Source organism: Oryx dammah, unplaced genomic scaffold, assembly GCF_014754425.2.
Source record: "Oryx dammah isolate SB20612 unplaced genomic scaffold, SCBI_Odam_1.1 HiC_scaffold_28, whole genome shotgun sequence".
Lineage (NCBI taxonomy): Eukaryota > Metazoa > Chordata > Mammalia > Artiodactyla > Bovidae > Oryx > Oryx dammah.
Window position 1 is genome coordinate 109,913,727 of NW_024070212.1, and position 24,947 is coordinate 109,938,673.

The following is a 24,947-nucleotide window of genomic DNA, read 5'->3' on the forward strand; positions in this document are numbered from 1 at the left end:
AGATAGCATATCTTGCAGTGCAGAAATGCCAAATGCTTGCAGCCTCAGTTCAGTTCAGTTCAGTCGCTCAGTCGTGTCCAACTCTTTGCGACCCCATGAATCGCAGCACGCCAGGCCTCTCTGTCCATCACCATCTCCCAGAGTTCACTCAGACTCACGTCCATCGAGTCCATCATGCCATCCAGCCATCTCATCTTCGGTCGTCCCCTTCTCCTCCTGCCCTCAATCCCTCCCAGCATCAGAGTCTTTTCCAATGAGTCAACTCTTTGCATGAGGTGGCCAAAGTATTGGAGTTTCAGCTTCAGCATCATTCCTTCCAATAAACACCCAGGACTGATCTCCTTTAGGATGGACTGGTTGGATCTCCCTGCAGTCCAAGGGACTCTCAAGAGTCTTCTCCAACACCACAGTTCAAAAGCATCAATTCTTCAGCGCTCAGCTTTCTTCACAGTCCAACTCTCACATCCATACATGACCACTGGAAAAACAACAGCCTTGACTAGACGGACCTTTGTTGGCAAAGTAATGTCTCTGCTTGCAGCCTATGTGTCTGCAGAAACAGATGGCTTGGGCAGTCAAGCTGCCCCAACCTGGCCTCCCCAAGCTGCTGAAGAGTAAGCTGGTGCCATATGGGGGTTGAGGGAACAAGACCAGAACACCCCTGGAAAGGTTAGAACAGCAACCAGTTCCTAGAGATCGGATTCACACCAAGATAGGCTGAGCACAAAACTCGTACCAAGTGGAGGCGAGACGGATTGATAACCCACATTGTGGCCAACTCTACTCTGCTGTCTTCCTTGCATCTGGGGGCTCAGTGCCCCTCTAACAGTTGTTATCTGTGCTGAACTCTGGGAATGTGGGCTGTGGGTTAGGGAGCTCTTGTTCCAGATAAGGTCATGCTGATAACGCGGGGTTGGGGTCTCTCCTGTGTCCAGGTCTACGATGGCAACAACAACTCTGCCCGTCTGCTCGGGGTGTTCAGCCGCACCGAGATGCTGGGGGTGACATTGAATAGCACGTCCAGCAGTCTGTGGCTTGATTTCATCACTGATGCTGAGAACACCAGCAAGGGCTTTGAGCTGCACTTTTCCAGTAAGTCTTTCTCACTTCTGAATGGACCATGAAATCGGGCCCTCCCTGGTTCCGCACACTGGGAGGCTGGGCTCCAGGACATCAGCCGTCAATTAGTGGGTCTGATTTTTCCTAACTGGTGCACGCTTAGCTGGTGTTTCCCCCGAGACCCTGTGCCCATCACGTGGATAGGCTGCCACTTGGCGTACAGCTCCATGGTTACACCCATGATTAACTGAACTCAGAGTTACAGCCCACCTTCTACTCACCCATCACCTTTAACTCACTAAAAATAATAAGCACTGAGTCTTTTAATTAAATCAACCAAAGATAGCCTCTCCTAATCATGACATTTATAAAATAATGTTCAGCTACAGTCAGATGTAAAAAATGCAAACACTAAAGTATAATTATGTTCTTTTTTCACCCTCCCTGAAGAGTCAAGCATTGATTCCCCTTTTTCCTGACTGTAACTCCCTCCCTTATTCCTGAGATTGCAAAAAGAGAAAACACCCGAGGTTTGTCCACACCTACAGAATACTTGGGGTGGTATCTCCATTCTTTGGCTTCACAGCTATTTTATTCATTGATTTGAGCTTCTACTTGCCTAGTTGTACAAAGAAATGTGCTTTTTATAAGCTGCTTTAAAATCCAGTGAGTATCCATCAACTGATGAGTGGGTAAGTAAAATGTGATATATCTATCCATACCATGGGGTATTATTTGGCCATAGAAAAGGATCCACTTTTGATCCATACTGCAACATGGCTGAACCTTGAAAACAGGATTTTAAGTGAAAGAAGCCCGTCACGGTACATGTAGACATGTACTGCATGATCCATTTGTATGAAGTGTCCAGAATAGGCCAATCCACAGAGAGAGGAGGAAAATTGTTAGTTGCCTGGGGATGAAGAAGTTGGGGAAAATTCATTTTCCGTTCGGGGTGATGAAAGCGTCTAAAAGTAAATTGTGCTGAGAGTCGCATAACTGAATAGACTAAAAGACACTGCATTGTACACTGTAGATGGGCAAGTGTTTGGTATGTAAGTTATATCTCTATAAAAGTGCTAAAAAAAAAAACCCCACAATGAGTCTACCCAAAATGCCTCTTGCCTAGACATGGGGTCTGTGCCTGTTCCTGTAGGCACATCGATGGAAGAGGATTAAACAGAGTTGCCTTCCAATTCCATCTCTGTCACCTGAGATTGGGTGACTTTGAAGCAATTTGTGTGACCTTCCGCAGTCAATATTCTCAGCTGTGGAATGCATAGTCACTCGTCCCTAAAGGAACCCTGTGAATAAAACACAAGAGCTGATCCAGGTGACCACTGTGCCTGAGGAGCTCTGTGTAAGCTCACAGAGGTGTCCTTCTCCAGGCTCATTCAATAGAGTATATACGTCAGCAGGATGAAGCTGAGCTGTGAAACATATATGCAAAGTGACTTTTCCATATTTCCTATCAGAATGTCTCAGGGAGCAAAATGGGAAAAGCAGCTCCTGCTAGCAAAATGCTATGGCTCAAACAAACAAACCAGAAAAACCCAGAAAATCCAGACCATACACCTGAAAACTATTAAAAGCTGTCCTGGAAGAAATAAGTGAAGTCGTTTATGTAGTGACAGGCAAAGGGGACACTCTGTAAACAGAGACCCTGACCTGAGCAGTCATGTGGCCCCGAAGTAGTGCTCCATAAGACACGTGCTGGTGGCTTTCTTAAGGACCTGCACACTCTGGGATGGGGGGGGATGGGCTGCAGGATGTGGTTTGTGCCAGGCATATCATGCTCACTCTTTTCTCTTTTCCCCAGGTTTTGAACTCATCAAATGTGAGGACCCAGGAACCCCCCAGTTTGGCTACAAGGTTCATGATGGAGGCCATTTCGCTGGGAGCTCTGTGTCCTTCAGCTGTGACCCCGGGTACAGCCTGCGGGGCAGTGAGGAGCTGCTGTGTCTGAGCGGGGAGCGCAGGGCCTGGGACCAGCCGCTGCCCACTTGTGTCGGTAGGAGGCCTCTTGCTCTGCAGGTGACCCCTCGTGCGTACTCAGCCGCTTCCTTGCGTCCGACTCTTTGCGACCCCATGGACTGCAGCCTGCCAGGCTCCTCTGTCCATGGGGAGTCTCCAGGCAAGAACACTGGAGTGGGTTGCCATGCCCTCCTCCAGGGGAATCTTCCCAACCCAGGGATCGAACTCACATCTTTTATGTCTCCTGCTTTGGCTGGCGGGTTTTTGTGTTTTTTTTTTTTTACCAGTTTGGTTGTCTCCTAATGCAAAGTTCCAAGCTCTGGGCTCACTAAGGGTCCCCCATTGGTCCCCACGCTCGAGGGCCTTGGGGCTGTCTGAACCCTCCTATTCATGGGAGCCATCGCTGGCCCTGCATCCCTGCTACCCACGCCCTCACTCTCAACCTCATCACAGCTGCACAACAGTCACCCAGGCGGTGTTTCGCCTCCATCACACATTTAGTGAGTGGCACCAGGGTCAAGTCATGCTCTCAGAGTCGTGATCCTGGTAACAACAGAGAGGTGGGAGAGTCAATTAAAAGGAAGAGGGACTTTTTGCCTGGTTCCAAGGGTTCCTGCCACACCATGACTAAATAAATCTCCAGTTCACTCTGGGCCTCAGTTTCCCCATAGGCAAAATGGGGCTCGTGCTCCCTTTTCTGGGGACATGCTGAAAGAGAAAGTCGGATGATGAATTAATGTCCGTCTTGTCCTCAAGTTTCAGATCATGAGCTAGATGCATGTCACACTTGAGAATGTGATGATCAACTAGCGCCTCCTTAACCCTGTGGCGCTTCCAGAATGTCAACACAGGCTGTCGGGAGGCTCCATCCACGTGTCACAGGACAAGAGAAACCTGGTCCAAGGCAGAAGTGGGGAACAGTTCACGCTTGTCCTTTTGTCTGTCTGGCCCACCCACCTCACTGTGTGTATGACCCTCCCTGCTGAGCAGGAGTCCTACCATGCTGCTTGGTCCTGCATCCTCAGGCCTCTCCCTCATCCCTTCCCCTGTCCCATGGCCCACAACCTCAGCATGGCTGTGCAGCTCTGGCTGATCTTATAAAAGCAAATCCTCCACCGGGAGGACGTTTAAGCACCTACCAAGTGCCAAGGGGCAGAATTGGTGCAGGTGTATGTCTGGGTGTGTGCAGAAGCAGAGAAATGAAAAAAAAGAAAGAATAAAGCATTCTTCCTGCCTTTGGAGAGCCCACACCCTGGCAAGGAGAAGAGACCCAAAACAGATCATAATACAAGATAAGCATTGTAACAAGAGTAGGTGCCAGAGGGTGGAGGGAATGCAAGAAAGTTGTGCTTAGGAGGTGATATTTTAATTGAGACTTGAAAAGATGGGTAAGCAGCACCCACCAGAAGGAAAGGGAGAAGAGTTTCACATTCCAGCCTGAGCCAGTGTGAAGCTGGAGGTGTGAACCAGCATGGGGGGGAGGTGGTAAGGGTGATTCTCTCCCCACCACCACCCAGACAACTGTATGGTAACAGGATCTTGACACTGTTACACAACAGAGGGTCCAAAGGCGAGGATTTTAAACCTGACTATGGACAGAACAGGACAGTGGCCCCTGGAGTCTTCCTCTCTCTTTGTGCTCAGGTGCAGGCACACCTTGTTCCTTTCTCCCTACATCCCTGTTTCTGTCTCCTTCTTTCATTCATGTGCCAGGCTCTCTGCCAGGCCCTGGACCAGCAAGGAAGACATAGGCATAGACAGACAACTGTCTGAGGCCATAGGCAAGCCAGAGCAAACGAAATGTGAAGGAGGTGATGATTCACACTGCAAAACAATTATTTGCTTTGCAGAAAGGCTCCCCCCAAAAGTCCTTCTGAATACCTAATCTGCCAGTCAGATGGAACTTAGAGGATCCGCTCGAGCAGTGCTGGAAAAAATACTTATACTTTGAGCCTCCAGCGGCCTGCCCCGCTGAGACTCCCTCAGGCACCACGCAGGGGAGGGAGGCTGTGTATTTGGAATTGTGTCTGTATATTTTTGCATACGTCATATTGTGTAGACTTGATCATGGCCTGTCAGAAATGACTGCTACAGCTGCAACAGGCAGATGGTTTCTTGGTCCATGGTGGATGCTACAGCCCAAACAAAGCAGCTGGGGCTCTAGGATGGAGATAAGAGAGAAGATCAGAAAGACCAGAGTCTTGGGGTCTTGTTGGTGAATCTGCTTCATGCTGGCCCCCAAGCTCAGCCCCTGCTCCCTTCCAGTCCCCAGATAAAGTGACCCCTGAGGAAAGAGGCAGTTGTGTCCATGAGGAAATGCTCCTGGTGCCGCTGCCTCCAAACATTTGGCTCTGGGATGCAAGAGAGGCTGCTCCATCAGGAATATGGAAGGAAGCTCCAGCCCAGAACATGGATAATGTCCTGCCACCTTTTGAGCTACCTGTGAAGCTGGACAGGCTTCCTTTGAGCTTATCCTCCCACCCACACCTTACTCCCTGTTCCAGGTTTGTCAGCCCTGCATCTCTCAGTTGGGTTGGCACAACCCATCCCAACATCATCAAGAGGGTAGTGATGCTGAAAGAAAGGGTCCAGTCTCCTGAGCAGGCTCACTGCAGAAGGACCCCTCCCCTGCCCTGCCTTAGTGGGCTCATGTCAAGCCATGGGGCCCAAGAGATGCTTCATGGGTCCTTTGTAGCAACAGATGAAGGTCAGTCTCCCATTTGTGGCCCTGACCCTATCTTCTCTCACCTCTTCTAAGGTCTTGCTTAATCTTAATCTTTCCTAAGAAGCTTTGCGACAAGTCTCTTCTTCATTTTGACTCATGCTCCCTTGATTAAGACCCTTCATAGTCATTTGCCTGGAAAGCAATAAGCTTCTGAGATTCATTTGATCTTCTATCTTCCCATGTATTCACTCAACAAACATTTGTTAAAGTATCTGCAAGGTGCCAAGGGCTTCCCAGGTGGCACTAGTGGGAAAGAACCCACCTGGCAATACAGGAGACACTGATTCAACCCCTGGGTTGGGAAGATCCCCTGGAGAAGGAAATGGCAACCCACTCCAGTACTCTTGCCTGGAAAATTCCACAGACAGAGAAGCCTGGCGGACTACAGTCCATGGGGTCACAGAAAGAGTCAGACATGACTGAGCACCTGAGTACATAATGTGCCAAACACCATGCTGGGCATTTGATGTACAAAGATAAGTAATACAATATCCCTACTGCCGGAGAGTGTATAGTCTTGTAAAGGAGGTTGTTGTTCAGTTGCTAAGTTGTATCTATGACCCCATAGACTGCAGCACAGTAGGCTTCCCTGTCTTTCACTGTCTCCTGAAGTTTGCTCAAACTCATGTCTATTGAGTTGGTGATGCCATCCAAACTTCTTATCCTCTCTCGCCCCCTTCTCCTCCTGCCCTCAATCTTTCCCAGCATCAGGGTCTTTTCCAGTGAATGGGCTCTTCTCATCAGGTGGCCAAAGTGATGTCTTTGTTTTTTAATATGCTATTTAGGTGTGCCACAAGGAGTAGGCATCTTTTCATTTCATGGCTGCAGTCACCATCTGCAGTGATTTGGGGGCCCAAGGAAATAATATCTGTCACTGTTTCCACTTTTTCTCCATCTATTGCTATAAACGGATGGGACCTGATGCCGTGACCTTAGTTTTTTGAATGCTGAGTTTTAAGCCAGCTTCTGCACTGTCCTCTTACACCTTCATCAAGAGGCTCTTTAGTTCCTCTTTGCTTTCTGCCATTAGAGTGGTATCATCTGCATATCTGAGGTTGTTGTTATTTCTCCCGGCAGTCTTGATTCCAGCTTGTGACTCATCCAGCCTGGCATTTCATATGCTGTACTCATAGAAGTTAAATAAGCAGGGTGACAATATATAGGCGATGATAAGATCCTGCTCAGGTTATAATGGAGACACCAAAGAGGACAATGTCAGCTCCATGTGGGGCGGGGAGAGTCTCAGGTGGAAGATGCTGTCAGGCTGAGAGTCCAAGGAGAGGCCTGAAGAGGCCCAGTGTGCCTGGGCTTGTGGAGTTCATCATACTTGACTGGACCAAGAGGTGCCAGGAGAGGGCCAGGAAAGGCCAAAGGGAGCCCTCTGGGGGCTTAATGGGCTCCCCTAAGCAGTATGGACTTCACCCTGGGAAGGAGGGTTTCCTAAGCACGGATGTGGCCCATTTGTATTTTACAAGGATCCTTCTGGTGGCACTGCTGGGGGCTGGGGACTCTGTCCCCCCGGAGATGGTAAGGGACTGAGCCACCACTCTTAACAATGGGGGCAGGGGGTCAGGTGTGAAAAGGATCACAGAGGTTCAGGCCCAGGGGCTCAGAGATGGGTTAGATGGTGGGGAGGAAGGAGACTGGGAGGATCACCCGCTTCTGACCCAGAGGGCTGCTCTGATGGCAAGTACGGACCTCTTCACTGGCCCCCCGCCTCCAGGGGGTCCACCCCTCTGTGCTCCTGCTCACTGCTCCCAGCGTGTTCTCTCTAATGGGCAGTGTGTAAAAGTGATGACTCTACTCACGTGCATAAGCGGTTCTTCTCCTAACGCAGGAAGTGGGCAACAGCCGAGTGTGCGGTGCCCTTCCATGCAGGAGGCTCGCCCAGCTCCTCAGCCCTGTCTCCCCGCCACGCCCCATCCCATATGCTGTTCCTCGAGCCGCCCTGCTCTTCCACAGCCCCAGGAGGTTTGCAGGGCTCTTCCCTCTCAGCAGTGTCCTCTTCCTGGGCCTCTCCATTCCACTCTTCCCACCCGCCCCACTTCTCCCAACCCTGCACTCGAGGAAACTGGTCACCTCCACCTCTGTGCTGTCACTTGCCATGAACGTGGCTCGGTCGGGGCCCTAGGCATACACTACGGCCATCTCCTCCTCTAGACCACAAGTTCTCTAGGAGGAAGAATGCACTGTCTTGTCAATGACCAGTTCTTGTCAATGACCAGATTTGAGTTCCTGCACATCCTCCAGGAAGCTTCAAGGAGTTTGCTCATAGAGTGGGCCGTCAGCCCAACCCCCAGGCACCTTTCTAAAATAACTTTAATGAGATAGACTTCACATACCATAGAGTTGGCCCATTTAGTTGCCTTTTAGTATATTCATGGGGCTGTACAGCCATCACCACAATCTAATTCCTGAATATCTTGTCTCTGCAGAAGAAACCCTAACCCATTAGCAATCCCTCCCCACTGCCTGCTCTTCTTCAGGCCTTGGCAACCACAAACGTACTCTCTGTCTCTGTAAATTTTTCGGTTCCAGATATTTTATATAAATAGAAACACACAGTATGTGGCCTTTTGTGCCTGCCTTCTTTAACTTAGCTAATATTTTCAACATTCTGTTCATCCACGTTGCACTGTGTGGCAGTACCTCTTTATTTTTTATGAACACATAATATTCTGTTTTATGGATATACCTTATTTGTTAATCCATTCATCAGTTGATGGACATTTGGGTTTTTTTCCCTTTTTTGTGGGGGGGTTGGGTTTTATGAGTGATGATACTATGGTCATTTGTGTACAAATTCTCATTTGAACTTACATTTTCATTTCTCGTGGGTATATATGCAACAGCAGAACTGCTGGGGTCATTAGGTAGCTTTGGGGCTTTCCTGGTGGCTCAGATTGTCAAGAATCTGCCTGTACTGTAGGAGACCCAGGTTCAATCCCTGGGTCGGGAAGATAACCCTGTGGAAGGAAATGGCAACCCACTCCAATATTCTTGCTGGAGAATTCCATGGGCAGAAGAGCCTGGCGGGCTACAGTCCATGGGGTCGCAAAGAGTCAGACATGCCTGAGCAACTAACACTTTCACTTTCCCTTGGGTAGCTACATTTAACATTTTGAGCAGGTATCTAGGAAACTGATTTCCAAAGCAGCTGTAACGTTTTGTGCTCTCACCAGCTGGAAACCGGAAGTGTCTGTACATCCTCACCTACACATTAGTTAGTCTGTCTTTTTGATTACAGCCATCCTAGAGACTGTGAGGTGGGGCCTCGTTGTGGTTTTGATTAGCATTTCCCCAATGACTGTGATGTCACACATCTTCTCATGTGCTCAGAGGCCATTTGGATACTTTCTGTGCAGAAATGTCTGTTCAAATGCTTTGCCCACTTTTTAACCAAGCTGTTTGTCTCTTCATTGTTGACTTATAAGGGCTTTTGTAGATCCCAGATACAAGTCTCATCCCAGAGCCTTCCTCTATGCTGTGCTCAGCCACCTGGGATGAACAAGGACCCGGCACACAGGCAGGAGGAGCCAGGGGGTGCCTCTGTGCCCACAGGTCGCCCCCTGAAACTCACTCTTCTGGGATTTCTTTCAGCCGAGTGTGGAGGGACAGTGAGAGGAGAGGTGTCGGGGCAGGTGCTGTCCCCTGGGTATCCAGCTCCCTACGAGCACAACCTCAACTGCGTCTGGACCATCGAGGCTGATGCCGGCTGCACCATTGGGTAAGTGTCAGGGCCGGCAAACTGATCACTGCCAGCCGTTCAGGGGACTCGTCACCAGCATCCTTACCAGTCCGCCAGCCAGTGGCTGGCCTGCCCACCTCACCTGAAGGCCCTGGTGATCAACAGTCATCGCTATGACCCCAGGCTCAGGCCAGAGCCTGTGGAAAACCAGAAAAGGCCAGCCTGAGCATCACAGGACTACAGTCCAAGTTCACACGAGGTGCTGGCCAAGGTAACACGGTGACCACACAGTAGCTGAGGGCACAGGCCTGAGTCCCAGCTCTGCCCTTTACTGTTTGCAGAACTTTGGGTAAATCTCTCCTTTCCTTCTGGGGTATATGGGCTATAATACTGGCTTCTCAGGATAGGAAACCTAAATTATCCATTGTAGGCCAGGTGCTCAGCACAGTGCTTGGAACACAGTAAATATTTACCCATGGTTCTATGATGGTAGTAAGAGTCTGCCTACTACTGCAGTATCACCCCACATCGGTTCCCTTTCTCAATCTGAGTTTTCACATCTGTAAAATGGCAACAAAAATGCCTGTGCTCTAGGACTGTGGAGGGAATAGTTAGAAAAGTCCAGCATGCTGTCCGGCACTTTGTACATATTCCCTCAAAATACAGCATCCTTTCCACTTCTGTGCCTAATAGGAATTGCGTATTGGAGTCCCAAAGAGGAGATGCGCGTGTACGTGGTGAGAGGTGGTAGAAGGAGGGGGCAGGGGATTGAACAGCAGGACGGGAGGCCAGAGTCTGGAAATGGTCCTGTCCTGGAAATGGTGATACTGGAGTAAGTTGTGTCGGATGGAGAGGAGGTGGTCCCGTAGCCAAGCAGGAAGGTTGGCAGGACAGAAGGGCCTACTAGGCAGAGGAGGTGACTGGACGGTAGGCAGACTCAAGGGGCTGGGCACAGGTCCACATGGCCAGAGCATCACCCAGCACTTGGGTAGAGGGGTGGGCTGCGGAGGGGAATGAAGCTGGCGGAGCGGGCTGCACGTGGCCACGGTGTGGAGGTCCATGGGTGCTGTGGTCCATGGTCCCATTCTGGCAGCCTATGGAAGAGGGGACAGATGGGGGCTGGGAGCCCAGTGAGGAGGAGGCTGGCTCTCTCCAGAGTGTCACTGGGGCAAGGAGGCCTGAACCCCGCCAGTGGCGATGGGGGAGAGGAAGGGACAAGTTCAGGGGACCTTCATCAAGGAGTTGCACCAGCCAGTCTCTCTCCTCAAGAAATATGGAAATTGAGGCTTCTGTTTCCTCACTTTTGCTATGTAGCATACAATACATAAAATAGAAAAGTCGAAAGAACAGTTTGCTGAGCACCTCTGTCCCTGTCACTGGACTCAGCTGCTGTGAATATGCCACCATATTTGCTCTTTTTTCTTTCCTTTCTGTCCTCGTGTTTGCTTTTGCTGAATCACACGAAGGTAATTGTAGACATCCTGATACTTCTTAAGTACTGGGGCGTGCATCTCCTCCATGATACCGTAACCTGAGCGTCCCCAGGCATGCATTGTTAGTTCCCAGGTATTAAGGTTTAGGAGGAGGCTGGAAGGAGAGCGGAGAGATCACGGAGTTTGGCAAGGAGAGAGCCAGAAATCAGTGACGGGCTTTCTGGGCAGACGTGAGAACTGTTGTCACTCAGAGGAATGGCGGGCGTGAGCTGGGCTGGGGGGAAAACCAGAGGATCCTCTCCTAGCTCTCCGAAAGAGAGAATCCAGATAAACAGGAAATAATCTCTCCAGAAACAGTAGGAACTCTAGAGGGGACCTGCTGGGGCCCCCTGTGAGGACGCCGAGGTGGGGAGTGGCCGGGAAAGGATGAATGCGACCTCAGTCCCCATTGGAAAGGCTCCCTGGTGCGTCACAGCCTCAAAGGAGAAGAGAAGAGAAGGGCTTCCCAGCTGCACTGAGAGCGGCTGAAAGATGGGGACGGAGCAACGGTCCCCTTTTCCCTTCCTCCTGCCGTCCCTCCGCCCAGCCTGCCGTCCCAGCCAGGAGTCTGCAGCATCCACCGTGCCTGTCCCCACGCCTGCTCTCAGTCCCTCGCCTCCTCTCTCCTTCACTGACCCCCACACCCCGCCAGCCCTCCCTGGAACCACCAGCAGCCAAGTTAAGGGAATTCATAGGCAGACCACCTTTAGACGGACACAAACAGCCCCTTTGGTGTTTGTGCCCTTACTCAGAGGAAGACTTCCTTATTATTGTTATCTTTTAGGGGAGCTGTGCTGGGTGTTCATGTGGCACGTGGACGTCTCTTGTTTTTGGTGCATGGGCTTTGGAGTGCGCAGGCTCAGCAGCTGTGGCGCGCTGGCTTAGTTGCGGTGTGTGGAATCTTAGTTCGACCAGGAATTGAATGCTGTCCCCTGCACTGGAAGGTGAATTCTTAACTACTGGACCACCAGGGAAGTCCCAAGGCTTCATTATTATTTTTTAAGTGAAAATATCTTTATAGAATGTTTATATATAAAAAAAGAGATACTTATTAAGATTTTTTATGTGGGCCACTCTATAAAGTCTTTATTGAGTTTGTTACATTATTTCTGTTTTATGTTTTGGTTTTCTGGCCATGAGTCTTGTGGGATCTTAGCTCAACAACCAGGGATTGAACCTGAACCCCCTGCATTGGAAGGCAAAGTCTTAAGCACTGGACAGCTAGGGAAGTCCCAAAATACTCATTTTAAAAAATTATAAAGTTTACAGAGTAGAAATCAAAAGTCCCCATCATCTTACTCCGTTCTCTGTACACCCTTCTTAAGAGAGCCATTGAGACCCACTTGTTTGACTTCCCCTCTTAGGCATGTTGTATGCCGGTGTATACAGAGAGCAAAGGCAATAATCATGCTTGCTAAAACAAGATCACCTCTTCGAGTGGCTCAGTAGCTTGCTTTTTGTTTTACCATTTACCCACATATCATCATCTTATTATGTCAGTATATATAGATCGACCCCATCCTGGTTGATGGTTATAGGGAATTCTATTGTCTGTACAACCATAATTTATTTAACTACTTTCCTATTGATAAAGTGGATATTTTCACTTTTTCACTCCAGTAAACATCCTTACACATGAATCTTTGAACAGTTGTCCAATTAGTTCCTTAGGATAGATTCTCAGAAGGCAAATGTTTATGCATGACCTCAAATTTCCCTCCAGCTATTACAGTAATGTATACATCTACCAGAAGCCTGTTTCCCCGCTCTGCGTCTCTTGATGCTGTCGATCCTGACAGTGTTTACCTGTTTGATGGATAAAATGGTACTTAATTGTTTTTGCTGCTTCAAGTTCTTTGTATATTTTTCTTTGAGGAAGTTTTTTTTTTTCCATATAGACTATTCATCTGGGTTTGTGTCTAGTCTATAATTTTAGTTTAGGTTTCTTTTTAACCTGAGTATTTAAGAATGTTTCAAAGTTATTAAGTTACACATTTTGTACGATTTTGTAAATCAATTCCACTTTTACTACATTGTGCCCTTGTCACTTTTTGAATTTTTTTCTTATTTGTGTTCTATGTATATTTGAAGAAAGGGAAAAGAAAGAAACCCTTTAAAAGAAAGGATTTTATATATTTCTCTTACATCCTATGTATCATGCTTTCTTTCAAACAAAATATACAATGCTTTTTTAAATTGTTTTATTTGTAACTCTTCCTATCATTAGCTGATTTGATTTAATTGGCTCTGTTTCTCCTCTAGCAATTTGATAGATCTATATCCCATTTTCATTCTGCCAGTGATCCTGTGTTTCCATTAATTCTGTTTTCAACAGTATTTATTCTGTTATGCCTGCCTCTTTCTTTTGGAAATCTTGTTTTTGCTTCCATCTTTATTTCAAGAAAACTGCACTTTCTGTTTTCAGATTGCTCTTGACGGCCCACTTTTATTTTTATCAGTGTTTTGTCATCTTGCATCTCTCTGAGAACATTATTTATGCTTTGTCTTACGACATCTCCTGTTTTCCCTACATCAGCTGCATTCTGCAGTTGGGCCATCTGGGCTGATCATTCAGCTGCGTTCCTTGGAAGAGCTGATTATCTTTATGTCCCAGTTGTCCTCCCAGTTGTCTTGCATTTGGTATCAAGTTGCAGCAGAAAGCCAGACTCAGCCACCAAACTACCTACCACTCTTTACTCGTGCTGTAGCTTCTGAAGTTCTTCAAGTAGGCACCCTGTGCCTCAGTTCTCTTATCTGTACTTTGGCAATTAAAATAGCACCTACCACCTAAGGCTCCTCTGGGAATGAAGTGAGCTAATGTGTCTGAACACTTAGAATAGTACCCGGGGCAAAACTCCCAAATGTGGAGAAAATCCCCCTCCATGGGCTGGTAGGGGGTTGTTCTTTTGACCCAGGTGGCATCCCAGAGCACAATAGGCAGGTCACCCCTGAGAGTCGCAGATGGCAGGTGCCGTGCTATTGGTGGGGGTGGGTGTCACACAGGTTTTCCCTTGGGTATGCCAGCCCATGAGACTGTCCCTGGGGCTCAGACAGAGCTCTCAAGGTGCCTCTCCTCACCCTGCCCCTGCCTCGACCAAGCACTGGAGGTGACCGGAAGACTCTGTCGTCACCTTACCCCAGCAAGCTGGGAGAAGACAGTCCCTTTCCGGGAGTGCCCAGGAGGAACTACACCCTGTAGGTGGCTGCAGGGATTCATGGTCAGGCTGACCCAAGCAGGAAAGTGGGCCCTTCCTGGATGTGCACAGGAGTGGGCTGGTGGTCATACAGGCCCCTGAGCACAGGATGGGGGAGGCATTTGACAAGAGTGTTTCTCCCTGAGAGCCAAGGGAGAGGCTGGCTGACGGACTCTGTCCAGGCCTGGCAGCTGACAGCAGAGAGTGGACCTGTGAGCTGCAGCCTTCATGTCACCCCTAAGTGTGCCATCAGCGCCTAGAGGGCGGAAAGCTCAGCCCACGTGGGTGGGACCTCTTCTCAGATTGCAATGTTGGGTTCCAGTTTTCCTTTTTATAATCAGTGGACCAGCTCAGATGACAACTGGAGAGGGAGGCAAAGCCTTCTTGCTCCTGATCCTCCCCTCTACTTACTGGGTCTCCAGTCTCTACAGCACACCAGGTTCTGGATCAGTTATGATGGTCCCTGTTTTACAGATGGGGTCACTGAGGCCCAGGAGTGATGAATGTCTCATGGTAACCCAGTGATACAGGTTTCAAGCCCATCCTGTCTGGCCTTGGTCTGCCATTCTGACCCTGGATTAGTTCCATTTAGCACACCAGGACATTAAGAACTTTCTCTGTGCCACAGACTGTGTGGTGCCATGCAGTGGGAAACACAAAGATCAGACAACAGCCTGTCCTTGTCTGCTGGGGGTTCACATTCTAGTGGGAAATCAGGCAAATAAACTGGTACCTCGAAGACAAGCCAGGTGCTGTAATTGACTGCAAGTCAAGTTCAGTACTGGAGAAAAGAAAGACTAGCAGAGCTTGCTCGGATGCGGAGAGGCAAACATTCCAATGGAGGGGAAGGGGAGTGACATTAGGGGGTGCCCACAAAGGAGGAAAGGGCCCTCGACTGATGTGGATGGATGTGGGGAGACAAAGATGTGTGGGTAAAGAGGGCTCTCTGCAGGACCCTGAATGCCAAGACGAGAACTCTGAATGGCTTTCTCAGTATAATGAGAAGCCACTGGAATATTCTGAAGACAGTAACAACACTCAGTTCATTTAGAAGCTTGGAACATTTACTCAGTGCTGGGCATCCTGCCAGGTGCTGAGGGTATAAATATAAATAAGAAACAGTCTTTTCCCTTGAAGATCTCTATCTTACAGATAGAAAATTTCTGTATTAAGAATGGAAATAGAAAAACTGACTAAAGCTGGCTTCAGCAGATGGGGGTTCACTTTTCTCCTGGAAAAAGCATCTGGTGGTCCCATCCAGACCTAGTGCAGCTGCTTAGGATGCCATTGCTTTTCTTCTTGCCCTTGCATCCCTAGGCGATCATTCTTATAGTGACCTAGTCAGCCGCTGCAGCTCCAGGCATTGTGTCTGCGGCTGTTGTTCAGTCGTTCAGTCGTATCCGACTCTTGGCGACCCCATGGACTACAGCATGCCAGGCTTCCCTGTCCTTCACTATGTCCCAGAGTTTGCTCAGGTTCATGTCCATTGACAATGCTATTGTGTCTGCATTCCAATCTAAAAGAAGACGGAAGAGGAAAGGGAGCGAACTTTCTTCTGTGCGGGCGTGCGCGCGCATGCGTGCTCAGTCGTGTCTGACTCTGCGACCCCTTGGACTGTATGTAGCCCACGAGGCTCCTCTGTCCATGGCATTCTCCAGGCAAGAATACTGGAGTGGGTTGCCCTACCCCAGGGGATTTTCCCCACCCAGGAGTCAGACCCTCCTGTGCGGCTTCCCCTGCATCGGCAGGCAGACTCTATACTTCTGCGCCACCTACAGGTGCCGTCCTACATTTCGTTAGTCTGAACTTGCCGTGCCTGGCTGAAATCTGTTTCGTTTTGCTGTTACAGTTTTAATAGTAAAGACAAATGAGAGGTTTGGAAATGGAATATACATGTAAGCCTACCTATAGTGCCTACTTAGAGTCTTATATAGTGAAATAAATGCTAATGTAAAAGTATGTACCAGCGCAATAGAAAGCCTTTACAAGGTCACTCCGTAATTCCAGGTGGCAGCTTGGGACAAGGTGTTACAGAGAGGAGGTGCTATTCTAGCCACACATTACAGAGCAGTAGTAGTTCACCATGCAGCGTGGAGGTAAAGCGCTTCCAGGCGTGTAAAAGAGAGGAAGGGGTGGGTGTGCACAGCTGCTTCTGAAAGAGCTCATCGTCTGGGGGTCATGATAGTCTCTCCACTTTGGAGGTTCAGTGGCAGCAGTGCGGAGGATGCATTAGCTGGAGAACCAAGCAGGAATCGAGTGTAACTATCCGAGGGGTCCTGGTTACACTCAGAAGAACTGAGTATAAGTTGAGGCTGAGAGCTCTGTGTGGCTGGCTCTAAGAAGGGAAGGCACGCAGGGATAAGACACAGTCCTTTGCTGGTATGCTTTCCATAAAGAGATCTGGGGCACTTGGAGGATGGAGGAACCCCTTGTTCCTGGAAGCTCTGATTTCCACTCTTAAAGCCCATTTAGTCATAAAGTTCTTATTTGGCTAATAGTCCTAGTTTGTTGATTTTTAACTATAGATGTGCTTCTTAATGATTAATGCCAGGGCAACCTGGAAACTCTGTTGGTTATGAATCAGTAGGATTACTGAGAGAGGGAGCCATGGTTTTGATTACCCATTACTGCTACCCAGTGGAGCTTGTCTTCCTGGGAGGATGCTGGCCTAGACGAAACATCTGGCTGTGCCTGCAGCCCAGATGCCCCCGCTGCAGTTTCGTATCAATCAGAGAGCAGCAATCCCCACTGTGGTCAGCACGGCTGCCCTTTACCAACAAGCGGGCAGCTGGCCCCAAGGAGGCAGAGCCATGAGAAGTCAAGCTTCTGCTCACAGCTTTTGCCAGGAATCGTGGCTGCAGGTTTAGCAGCTTACAGAAGGTCTGACAGTAAGTCAGACCTTAAACAGAGAAGGTCCATGTGCTCACACTGCAAGAACTGACCTCCTGAAGGAACTGAACAGATAAGCACAAACACAATGGGGTATTGCTTTGTCAGATTTACAGTTTCAACAAACCACGGAATAATCAAAAGGAGCTCAAAAGTGTTTGAAGGAGAGGATGTAGGTAACCTGGTAGGTATAAATATAGCTTTCAGAATGGTGATGCTCTCTGGCAATTTAGTTTCTCATAGGTTACCTCTGGAAAAAGAAATACAAACTACTTCAAATTATCCAAAGATGATAATCCAGCTGAGCTTCACTGAATAGTTGAATTGGCCAGAATACATCAATTTAACTGCCAGTTTACAAGCCCAGAAATGAATTCCAGCATCTCTTAGGAAGAGAATAAACAGTTCAACCAAAGAAATGCAAATCTTGTTGGTGTGCCACGTTGGACCAGCATATCTCTCTCCCTTTCAAAAAATAAATAAGCAAAAATTAAATTAAATTAAAAACTTGTGATGCCACTTAAAACATACCATTCTTTTAAAAAGAGAACCATTTTCCACTGAAAAGATTTTACCGTAGGAGGCAGAAGAAATTTTAAATGAGTATATAGATAATGCTTTATTTGGCGGGGGGGGGGGGGGGGTGCTGTGCTGAGTCTTCATTGCTGTGTACACTTTTCTGTAATTGTAGCAAGCAGGGGCTTCCTTCTAGTTTTGGTCCATGGACTTCTCATTGCAGTGGCTTCTCTTATTGCAGAGCGGAGGCTCTAAGCACGTGGGCTCGGTAGTCGTGGCTCCCAGGCTCTAAAGCACAGGCTCAATCCTTGTAGTGTATGCGCTTAGTTGCTCCATGGCATGTGGGATCTTCCCTGATCAGGGATTGAACCCACATCTTCTGAATTGGCAGGTGGATTATTTACCACTGAGCCACCAGGAAAGTCCTAGGTAATATTCTCCTTTAAGCATCAGAAATAGGGAAGAGAAGTAGCAGAAAATGGATGGCAAAATGGAGGAGGAAAGCTCCTGAACTGGAAAGACAGTGACAAAGACAAGTGAAGAATGAAAAGAAACTAAATACACAATAAAAATTAAAATTTGTAATCACAGTATTTGTCTTATAAGAAATAGAGGTGTTGAAATAGGCAACAAGCTGGAGAATCTCTCTGAAACTGCAGAGAAAATGGGTGAAGGTGGGGAAGTAATGAAAGAAAAGTTGCTGAATGTGGAAGACAGAGCACAGTCCAGGCAGCATAGATGAAGAGTAATTAACAAATGGAACTATTAACAGAAAGTTGCAATGAAACACAACATGATAGCAAACTCCTCTTATCCTTGGTGAATTGAAAGGACTCACTGAGTTCCAGGCAAAATGAGTAAGATACAACTCGATGAAAAATTAAACAGTTCCATTTTTCAAAAAAAATAATAAATAGCTACAAGCATTTGACAAAACACAGCCACACAGGTATGCACGCAATCAGCCCTCATCCGATAAAGCAGCCGTTTACCACAAACAGTCAAAACTAGTCCAGCCCTCTCGAAGTTTCTTCTCTGTAACATCAAAGGCCAAAGCCACATTTATGGTACTTTATGGTACTTCGAGGAATCACTGATTCAGCCAGGATATAACATGACCAAGAGCGACAGAAACTTGCCCACCCTAGTTGTTGAAAAACCTTGTAAAGACAAGGCAGCAGACCGCCAGAGTTAACAGGTCCTAAATCCTGGAGCCTATAAATGTCACGTCACCGGGAAAAAGGATCTGTGCAAGACGCAGTTAAATCAAGGGTTTTGAGATGAGGAGATTACCATGGGTTACCTGGATGGGCCCCTGATACAATCATATATATCCTTATAAGAAGGGAGCAGAGGAGATTTTATATGCGCAGAGGAGAAGGTGATGTGAAGACAGACAGACACAGAGATTGGAATGATGCGGCCTCAGGCCAAGGAACGCTGACAGCAGCCAGAAATTCAAAGAAGCAAAGAACAGATTCTCCCCCCAGAGACTGGAGGGAGTGCAGCCCTGCTGACACCTTGATCTCAGCAAGCGTGCTAAGTCGCTTGATCATGACCCCATGGACTGCAGCCCGCCAGATTCCTCTGTCCATGGGGATTCTCCAGGCAAGAATACTGGAGTGGGTTGCCATGCTTTACTCCAGAGGTCTTCCCAACGCAGGAATCGAACCTGCATCTCGTATCTCCTGCATGGGCAAGTGGTTCTTTACCACTGTCGCTGCCTGAGAAGCCTTTATTTCCGCATAAGTGGTACTGATTTCAGACCTCTGGCCTCCAGAACTGTGAAAGGACAGATTCTCATTAAGTCACCACATTTATGGTACTTTGTTACAGCAGCCACAGGAGAAACTAAAGCAGATGTAATTTTTGGCCTACAGAGATGTGTAGGGAAAAACTATACTAAGAATTGAAGACCATGAAAGACGATATTTAATTTGAGTCTCTAGTCCCTGCTTGTATTATTAGTGGTTTGATAGTGGAGGAAATCAGAGAGGAAAGTAAAGTCTTTTTAGCTTTTTTGTCTTACATAAAGGAGAATAAAATGTTGTATTATTTTTCTTCAATTTGATAATTAGAGAAAATGCCAGTTTAGGGATAGTTTTGAAAATGTTTAAAGATGCCTAAAGTAGAATTAAAAACAAAATGTATATTTTGCAAATCACTGAAGGAAGTGTGAAAAGCAAGACATGTTACCAAGAAAAAAGGAAATAGCAAGAAAACATAATAAACAAAAAGCATAAAATAGAATGATGGAAATAAACCTATATTAGTCAGCAGTAATAGTTAGCTGATGTAACAAATAACCCGCAAATCTCAGTGTTGGACTGAGCTCCACCAGTCTTCTGTCCATGGAATTCTCCAGGCAAAAATACTGGAGTGGGTTACCATGCCCTTCTCCAAGGGACCTTCCAGACCCGAGGATCGAACCCAGATCTCCCACATTGCAGGCAGACTCTTTACCATCTGAGTCACCAGGGAAGCCCAATAATTAGTTGATGTAACAAACAACCCCCAAATCTCAGTGTTTTAACACAATTAAGGTTCATTTTTCACTCATTTCACAATCCCATGCAGGGAGCAGGGCCCTGGGTATGTGTGGGCGGGGATGCCTCCTCCACAGAGTAATTTAAGGGTCTAGGCTCCTTCCACGAGAGAGCCTCACCGTCCTCCAGTGCACCCTCAAATCTGGCCGACGGAGCAAGGGAAGAAAAAGCATTAGAGAGTGGAACAAATTTGTTTAAGAGTCAGCTCTTCCTCCATTTCCCATTAACCAGAACATATTTCCCAGCTCACCTAATTATAAGAGAGGTGTGCCCAGGAGGAAGAAGAAGCACAAGTCGATGGACACATAACACCATCGCTGCTCGAAGAACAAGCATATCAGTTCTGATAATGAGTCTAAATTCCCTCCCGTCTGACCACTGCACGGTGTGAGGTAGGAGAGATGGGAAGAGAAGAGGTGGTCCCTGGAGAGGCCAAGGCTGCAGGAGCTCAGGAATGGGAGGAGAGAGTGGGGAACGATCGAAGGGTCAGCCTAGAGGCAAGGTCAGGTGGGAGAGCAGGGTGTGAGATTGAAATGCTGAGCTAAGAGTCTGCAAAAGGAGTGGGCAAACTGATGTGTGGGCATCCCAGAGGCAGGCCCCGAGGGAAAGGTACCCGGGAAAAGGAAGCCTCTACAGTTACGTGGGGAGCATTTGCTGACCAGCCTGTGGGCAGGGAGGGAGCTGTAAGGAGCCATGAGCTGGTCCCACGAGTTAAACTTCCATCTTGTAAGAAAAAGATTCTCAAGTTACGTAAAGGAAAAAGATGCCACTAAACAGAATAAACATAAAATACGTAAAATTTGAGGCAAAGGAATAGCCTGAAAACACGCATAAAGAAAGAAGCTGCTATATAACACGGGGAGCCCAGACAGGTGCTGCCTACATACAGGGCTTTCCTGGTAGCTCAGTGGTAAAGTATCTGTCTGCTAATGGCAGGAGACGCACACACGCACGCACGCGCACACACACACACACACACACAGAATAAAATATGATAAAATGCTTAGTCCACAATTATGCCAACAGTCATGGATCTTTATGCACCAAATAACCTAACAAGATGGAGAAAGAAATGGCAACCCACTCCAGTATTCTTGCCTGGAAAACCCCACAGACAGAGGAGCCTGGTGGGCTACAGGCCATGGGGTCACAAAGAGTCGGACACTTCTGAGCTACTAATACTTTCACTTAACCTAACAAGAAAACATAAAGCAAAATCTGTCAGAAAAACTGGAAGAAATTGACAATCATAGAAGACTTTAATGCATCTCTCTTAGTGGCGTCCAATAAGTAAATAGAACTAAACTGGAATGTGTTTTAGGTGATTTTACCATTTTTTTATTTTATGCTATATATCAGACAGTACTAGGTACTTTATGATAATGTTACTGCCATTTTACAGAGGAGTAAACTGAGGCTCTGCCAGCTCACTCAATTAACTCTCAAGTACGAGTATTAACTGTCTGAACCCAAGTCTTTGACTCCATAGCCACTTTGTTAGAGCCTCTTGAGAAAGCAGAGCTTCGTTTCATGGAAAACGTTTCTTCCAAGAAGGACAAAGACGCTCCAGCCCTCCAAGAAACCCTGATGCCTCCAGGGCAGGTTCTGGTTAACGATGGGCAGCCACGGAGCCTTCATTTATGGGTGATGATGACAAGAGAACAAGTCCAAGGTTACTTGGCAAGGAAGAGTGAAACCCGAGGCAGTAGCTTAAGTGCTGCGTTTGCGCGCAGCCCTGACCTCCCAGAACACCAGTCACTGCAGCTTCCTCAGTGACCTAAACCCTGTTCTTTCACTTCGGAAAATAACAAAAGAAGAATCTTTGCGTCTGCTGAAGACCAGCTGGCAGCAGGAAAGGAGGGCCTCTGATTTCGCTCTAGACACCAATGCATGCTTTGGGCTTTGGTCCGTCTTCTCAGCCTTTGCTCTTTGGATGGCACAATGCTTTAATTATTATTGTCTGCTGTTATCATCATGGTTTAATTGTTGGTTTGCAGTGCTGTAGCTCAGAGGGGGGCATTTTGTAAAACAAGTATTATTTTCTTATTGTAATTTCCAGTGTCACTGAGGATAATTTAAGCTGCATTCTCATTTGGGGACAGGAGTGATTTCTGACCCCCTTCCCCCTGCAGCAGCTGTTCTTTCTCATGCTGTTTTCCCCTGATAACCCGTTGTTATGACTGTTCTTGGTACAGCATCCACTGTGTTCATGCAGTGGTGATGACTTGAAAGCACCCGGAACCCTTTTTGTATTCTGGGTCTAGTTGGAAGGCAAGTGAAATCAACATAAAGATGCTATGATTTTTTTTTTTAGTCTTTTCTCGTTTATGCATCTTTCTAATTTGTGATGGATACAGATGATGGAGGTGGGAAGTACCCAAGAAACGCCCAGTGTTTCAAGTTTCCTTCAGAAACAGAGAGCTGAAGTTCAGACTCGAGTTTGCCTGCAGACAGCATCTGAGGAGTGTAGCCTCCTACAATGACAATTCAATGCTCTCCTAGCTTTTGAGATGAAAGTTCTGGCAGGGGTTGAAGCTGAGTGTCATGAACCTTGCCCACAAAGCCCAGGGGGAGTCTTAGTGGTAGACTGGTGGGCAGAGGTAAGGGAGTGGGGGTCAGGTGGGGACCCCCTCACCTGGGGACCTGCTGTCAGGACACTGTGGTGGAAAGTGGGACTCCGTAGGAAAGTGGGACTCCAGAACGGGATTGGTCCTGCAGTCCTGGCAGCCTGGAGTTAGAAAGAGTGTCAGCCAATGGGAAATGAAGATCGAGCCCCAGAGAGAAAGCAAGCAGTTTTCAGGCAGCCCCCAGGGGAATAGGAAAGAGACCCGTGGGGTTGGTGAGCTGAGCTGGTGTACTTGGCGGCTTTCAGGATGGCCCAGGCTGCATGCCAAAGGCCCTCCTTTGTGGGTACGGGGCTCCCAGCTCCCTACCCCCAGCCCTACCCCAGCACCATGGAAACTCCTCTCTCCAGGACCCCAGGGGCCATGCCCGTCTTGCCTTCTTTCACCGCTCAGACAGCATTGTTCTGCCCTGAGACTGTCTCCTCTCCTGACTCCCCGGGATGCACCTTTTTCTGGTTTACCTTCTACCTCCTCCACTCCTCATTCTGGGTCACCTTCGTGGGTTTCTCTTCCTCTGGTCATCCTTAACACCCTGCGTCTCCAGGACCCCCTTCCCTGTGTGCTGCTCACACTGCCTACTCACTGGGTGGGTTTGTCCTAACCCACAGCCTCAGGTCTCACCCACCTGCACGCATGCTCTTGTCTTCCTGAAGAACTTGCAGTGTCCTGGGCGTGCCCATCTCCCCATCCCATCCATGTCCTTGAGCAGCCTCTCTTCTCTGCCTGACCATTCCCTTTCCTGTCACAGTCATTGACCACCCCTTCATCTGGACACGTCCTGTTCATCTCGCAAGACTCAGCCTAGTTATTCCCTCCTCCAGGGGCCTTGCCTCACCCCTCGGCCTGAGGTAGGGGCCTTCTCTTTGCCTATCTGTACCATAGTGCTTATCACACCACGCTTCGGGGCAGAAACAAGCCATGCTCTTGCCTGTATCACCAGTGCCCAGCATGTATATGCACCCAGTACCTGCTGTCCGTTGACTGGAAGTGTGCATATTGGTCAGAAGGCTTGTAGAGCCGCACTTGGAGAGTGTGAGACGGTGGCTGCAGCATCTGTGTGTCTCCTGGTTCTAAACAAAGTCAGCTCCGGCCCAGGGTCCATGCAGCTTGGTCCTGTCTCTTTGGTGGTGATAGGATGCCAAAGACATAGCTGTGAGATTCCAGGGGCTGGATGTAGGTAGTAAAGGGAGATGTCAGAACCCGTAATGAAGTAAGTATCTTCCTTAGCATATCGGATTGAAGCTGCCCCTCGTCAAGGGATACACACAACAAGGACTGTGGGTGAGTTTGGCTGCACTGTGGGCGTCTCTGAACGCTGATGAGCCACTCATTCATGCATTCAGCAGTTCAACCAAACCAGAAGCTTAGTGTAGATGAGGCCTGGTCCTGGGTACTAAGGATGCAGGCGTGAAGGAGACACAAACACAGCAGGTAAGGAACACAGCAAGACAGGTGAGGGACACAGGCTGGCTCTCATACACAGGAGCACACAGAGGGAGCATCCCACCAGACTGGGGCCCCAGGGAGGAGACGGAGAAGCCAGTGGGAAAGCTCCCTGGCTGGAGGTGGGGTATCTAAGACATTTTAGTCAGATGGTGTATTAGTTCGCTAGGGCTGCTGTAACAGACTAAACGACAACAGAAATTTATTTTCAAACACTTCTAGAGCCTAGAAGTCCAAAACCAAGGCGTGCATCGGGTCACACCACCTCTGATAGGTCTAGAAAAGGATCTGCGTCACTTCCCAGCTCCTGGTAGTTAGCTGCCAGCGATGCTTGGCCTTCCTTGGCATGTGGACACATCTCTCCGATCTCTGGCTTCATCTTCACGTGGTGTCATCCCTGCGTCTCCTCGACGCCTCTGTTTCCAAATCTCCCTCTCCTTTCTCTTAGAAAGGCACCAGGCACTGGACTCAGGTCCCATCCTACTCCAGATCGTAACTTGATGACATTTACAAAGACCCTGTTTCCAAATAAGTTTACATTAACAGGGGATTGGGATTTGAACAGGTCTATTGGTGGGAGACCATGCAAGCCACTCCCGGTGGTGTGCGGGTACATGCAGGTGCTGGAAACATCTGGGCAGCAGGAAGTCCCCAGAGCCAGAGAAGGAAAAGAAATGCGTGAAGACTGAGAGGAAGGGGAGGAGGCAGTTACCCCCTAGTAAGCCTGCCTGTACTCTGTAGGCAAAGGCGAATGACTGGTCAGATACGCGATCCAGAAAAACCAGCTGGCCCTGGTCAAAAAGGTGGACTAAAAAGG

At 48.2% G+C, this 24,947-nt stretch overlaps 1 protein-coding gene across 2 annotated transcripts in view; it reads left to right on the forward strand.

The window, feature by feature from the left end:
* Positions 1-24,947, forward strand: part of CSMD2 (CUB and Sushi multiple domains 2) — a 677,707-nt gene that overhangs the window by 489,856 nt on the left and 162,904 nt on the right. For both annotated transcript variants that reach the window (XM_040231766.1, XM_040231767.1), the window contains exons 23-25: positions 936-1,092; positions 2,879-3,070; positions 9,359-9,485. In XM_040231766.1, the coding sequence (XP_040087700.1) occupies positions 936-1,092; positions 2,879-3,070; positions 9,359-9,485 (476 nt within the window). The remainder of the gene's footprint in view (positions 1-935; positions 1,093-2,878; positions 3,071-9,358; positions 9,486-24,947) is intronic.